General features: G+C 48.7%; 1 protein-coding gene across 1 annotated transcript; it reads left to right on the top strand.

The window, feature by feature from the left end:
* Positions 1-1,884: 1,884 nt before the first annotated feature.
* LOC146179958 (uncharacterized) lies at positions 1,885-4,951 on the top strand. The gene is made up of 2 exons (XM_084580299.1): positions 1,885-2,512; positions 4,902-4,951. Exons 1-2 carry the CDS (start codon positions 1,885-1,887, stop codon positions 4,949-4,951), a joined length of 678 nt encoding a protein of 225 aa, XP_084436425.1.

The raw sequence follows: 4,951 nt of genomic DNA, 5'->3' as shown, positions 1-4,951 counted from the left end.
CGACAGGTTGTCTCGCGGTTTTTTTTTTCCCTTCATGATCAAAACGACAAATTCTTGAGGACGGTCATGCAAGTACGACTGTGTAAAATGCTTCCAGAATACGTTGTCTGTTCTGGTGAGAATATGAGTGGCGCTTTAAAAGCGTACATGCGCGAAGTTGTCTTGTCTTTCAGAATTTTGCATGCGCGTTTTTCAATGGAGTACTTGAGCAAAGTGTGTAAGAAGAAGCTGTACAAAGATCTTCTGGATGTGACGATACCGTTGCCGATTTACCGTGCACCACACAGTGGAGGCCCCAGACAGGATGTCTTAAGGCGTGTGAAAAAGATGCCAGTTAGCCCTTCAGTTAAAACGTTTTTCTTTAAGCTACATTCCAACACATTACCTGTTAAAACCTGGTTACATGAAAGAGGCTTATTCGATCCCTGGACAACAGACTGTCTCCTTTGCAAAAAAACAGACAATCGTGCACGTCTTTCTGGATTGCTGGGACCTAGTCTTTCATTGGATGTTCTCTAAAGAACACTAAAGAAAGACCTTCCGTTAGATCCGTATGGCATACGGTTCCTTCCAGTCGAGAGTGAGGGTATTCCTTTGGATTTAGTCATGGTCTTGGGCCTCCACAGCCTGTGGAAAACAAGGATGCAAGTGCAACATGCAGATGTCAACACGAGTTCTGTACGCGAGAACTTTATCGAGAGTGTGCTGCTCCTTAGAGAAACGTATCGGGTGCTTTCTGATCCACCTGGCTGGGTCAGAGTGCTCGATGAACTGGCTGTCCTCAAGAAATTTTAAACCTTTCGTCACAGCCGAAGTCTGGTTGTTGCGAGTTTTACCATTATTGTGGATCTTCTTTTAATTGATGTGAACTCAAAAAAGGCAATAAAGAAAAAAATCCTCGTTAGTATAGTGGCCAGTATCCCCCCCCCCCCCCCCCCCCCTGTCACACGGGAGACCCGAATCGATTCCTTAGTTTTTGTTTCTTTCTTGCATTCTGCGACATTTTAGAACAGCGCTTGCCGTCTTCCCTGCGCCTCCTCGTTAGTATAGTGGCCAGTATCCCCCCCTGTCAGGCGGGAGACCCGGGATCGATTGCCCAACGGGGACATTAGTTTTTGTTTCTTTCTTGCATTCTGCGCCATTTTAGAACAGCGCTTGCCGTCTTCCCTGCGCCGCCTCGTTAGTATAGTGGCCAGTATCCCCCCCCGTCACGCGGGAGACCCGGGATCGATTCCCCGACAGGGAGCTTAGTTTTTGTTTCTTTCTTGCATTCTGCGCCATTTTAGAACAGCGCTTGCCGCCTTCCCTGCACCGCCTCGTTAGTATAGTGGCCAGTATCCCCCCCCTGTCAGGCGGCAGACCCGGGATCGATTCCCCGACGGGGACCTTAGTTTTTGTTCCTTTCTTGCATTCTGCGCCATTTTAGAACAGCGGTTGCCGTCTTCCCTGCGCCGCCTCGTTAGTATAGTGGCCAGTATCCCCCCCTGTCAGGCGGGAGACCCGGGATCGATTCCCCGACGGGGACCTTAGTTTTTGTTTCTTTCTTGCATTCTGCGCCATTTTAGAACAGCGATTGCCGTCTTCCCTGCGCCGCCTCGTTAGTATAGTCATTCTACTTCCGGCCACCGAGCGTGACGGACGTGTTCATCATGGGCTCCCAAGGAGCGGATTCAGCGGCCCAGCTGGGCCGCGGTATCAGGAGTACGGAAAGGCCTGCCAAGGATTATGAACTGGTTCTACCGCATCTGCCTAAAGGTTCGAGTGTTTTGCATACTGTTTTTGCATGGCGACATAAAAGCCAGGCCGTACCGGGTGGAGCACTTTCGAGACTCCCTCGCTCGTCTTTCACTTTTGCCGGAAGTGGTTGCCCTCGGGGCATATCAAATGAATCACGTATGGGCGGTAACGTTTAAAGGTGAAGAGGGCAAAACGAAGATCTTGCAAGCCGAAGCTTTCGAAGTGAAGGAGCACCGATGCGTGGTCATTGACCCCTGTAACCAAGGCATCAGGTTAAAACTTTTCTGGCTGCTTCACGGCGTGCACGACGATGACGTGCGAGCGGCGTTGGCGGCATTTGGAAAAGTTACCGAAATATCAAGAGAAAAGTGGAAAGTGCAAGGGTGTGTCGACAAGGCTTCAACGACTCGAACGGTCACGCTGAAGCTAAAAGTGGGCGTAACCATTGAGGACCTGCCGCATCAGCTTCGGGTCGCCGAGGACGTCGCACTCGTCCACGTCCCAGGCAGAGCCCCGCTTTGCCTCCGGTGCCGGGGGAAAGGACATATACGTCGGGATTGTCGTGTGCCGCGCTGCGGGCTGTGTCGTCGCTACGGCCATGACGAGTCGCAGTGTGTGCGCACGTATGCCAACGTTGCAGGCCCCGTGCCGAGTGAAGTGGCAGGAGAGCACTTGATGGACGCAGTGGACGCCGAGGAAGCTAGCAGTGGAATCACTGAGGATGCAGTGCAGAAAGAAAAATCCTCTGAGAAGACCCCTGCCCTTAAAGAGCACTGTGAGTCAGATGTGATTGTTCCGTTGCTGAATGTTGCTGGGACCGAGACACCCACGAAAGAAGACGGCAATGCCAGTGCTGCAAGCCCAGCTTCGGCTACGCAACACAGTGAGGTACAGGGGGACACTGAAGCTCAGATGCCAGCTGCTTCTACCTTGCCTGTGAAGCGGGTGCACGAAGACAGTGTCAACGAGGAATCAACCCAAGGAGGAGCGGAAAGCGGACAGCCTCCACTGAAGGCAGCCCCCCTTCGCCGGGCGTCCTTCAAGCCAAGGCCAAACGTGCCCCCAGACCGGAGAACTGTGTCACCTGTGCCTCCGCCATAGCGGGGGTACCCTTTCCGGTCGAGACGTTACAAGCCCGGTCCATGATCGGGAGCAGCGCTTGGAACGACGGACGGACTCGCCAAAAAGGAAGAATGGTCATCCCGTGCAACAGATCAACCGCAATGCTGTCTTTGTGCAAAAGCGATGTGAGTGATATATGTTTCGCGATTTATAATTTCTTGAGATGGCGACCAATTTAACCACTAGCTTGCGAGTAGCCACGCTAAATGTGAGGGGGCTGTCAACGCGTCGGAGACAACTGCAGCTGAACCGCATTCTGCTAGAAAATGAAATTGATGTGCTAGCAGTTCAAGAGAGCAAAATGGAAAGCGAACAACAAACAGAGAAAATGACTGAAATATATCGTTCTAGATATAGTGTTTGCGTTTGTCATGCGGTTGGAAGATCGGGGGGATGTGTCATCTTCATTCGAAATTGCATAGAGTGTGTGCAGTCTGTGTTCTCGTGTGAGAGTGGTCGGCTTTTGATATGTGATTTCAGTTTTTCTGGATTGGACTGGAGAGTGATTTGCGTTTATGCGCCGACTAGAACGTTTGAGCGGGAAGAGTTTTTTCACTATATGAAATCCTTCCTAATACATGAGAGGCGTGTTCTCCTGCTTGGAGACTTCAACTGTGTCTGTAGACCGGAAGATAGAACAACAGACCGTGTCCTTCGTGACAAGAGTGCAGAGTTACTTATTGACATTGTTATTGAGGCAGGGCTTGAAGATGCTGGCTGTATAATGACGCATGAAGGCCAAGCAAAGTTCACGCACTTTCAACGTAGCTGTCATGCAAGGTTGGACCGAATATATGTTCCCACTGATTATGTGCCCTTGTGCTCGGAATATGAAACACTTCCCATGAGCTTTAGTGACCACTCCCTCGTAATGATTACTCTAGGCATGAAAAGTAAGGCAACAAAGTTCAATTGGGAGCTATGGAAATTTAATGAAAAACTGCTGCTGGATGAAGAGTTTACCACTAAAGTTAAAGAATGTATTAAGCATATGTTACAAAATGACTCTAATTTTATACAAGCATGGGAGCAGTTTAAGTGCGAGATGAAGATAGCAGCTATTGACCGAGCATGCACTCTCCGACGTAAAGAAAGAGAACAAGAAAAAGAACTTCGTAGCACACTTGAATACATGCTTAGCATGGAGAGCGTTAAGCCTGGCTTGTTCGCCCAAGATATTAAAAAGATAAAAACCAAACTTGAGGTGATAGACGAAGCGAAGTATCGCGGTGCGGTGATAAGGGCACGCAGCGAAAAATTGTGGCTCGGAGAGACGCCCACGAAAAGGGCACTTAGTGACGAAAAAAGGTACGCAGTGTCAAAAGAGATAAAAGAAATCTGCTATCAGAACGTAGTTACCTCGGAAAAAAAAAACGATTGAACGGGCGTTTGTAGAATTTTACAGCGAATTGTTTAGCCTGAAAACACCGGACATTGAACGCTTCAGGAAAGACTTTCTATCGCTGATGCCAAGAGTAGAAGACGAAGTGGCGCAGACACTTGAAGCAAGTATTACTTCCGAGGAAATTGAGGCCGCTATCGGGGAATTAAATTCCAATAAGTCACCCGGACCAGATGGTCTTGGTGCTGCCATTTACAAGGCCTTTCCAACTGACATGGCTGTCTTACTGGAAAGAGTTATTAGTGAATGCTACGAAAAGAACGTACCTCCTCCGTCTTTTCGAATGTCACACATTGTACTAATCCCGAAAACAGATGACCATGTTAAGCTTCAGTCTGTAGCGTCTTACCGTCCTATAAGTCTAACGAATGTTGACTATAAAATTTACATCAAAGTATTAGGGCGACGACTCCAGCGTGTAATTACTTCTCTTGTAGGCCCACTTCAGACATGCGGTATAAAAGGAAGGACCATTTTTACTAACATACACGCAGCAAGGAGTGTACTCGAATGTTGTGACGCGATGCATGACCACGTAGCCATGATGCAATTAGACCTCCACAAAGCATTTGATAAAGTGGTACATGAAATTTTGTTCTCTGTTTTAGAGTATGTCAATGCTGGTTCCGTGATTACAAAGGGCGAGAAAATGGTTTACAAGTGCTGTTCAGCGAGACTGGTAGTGAATAA

The sequence above is a fragment of the Amblyomma maculatum genome, chromosome 9 (genome assembly GCF_055883805.1).
Source record: "Amblyomma maculatum isolate TAMU_Amacu chromosome 9, ASM5588380v1, whole genome shotgun sequence".
Classification (NCBI taxonomy): domain Eukaryota; kingdom Metazoa; phylum Arthropoda; class Arachnida; order Ixodida; family Ixodidae; genus Amblyomma; species Amblyomma maculatum.
Note: the sequence above shows the minus strand (reverse complement) of the source record. Positions and strands in the feature narration are given on the sequence as shown.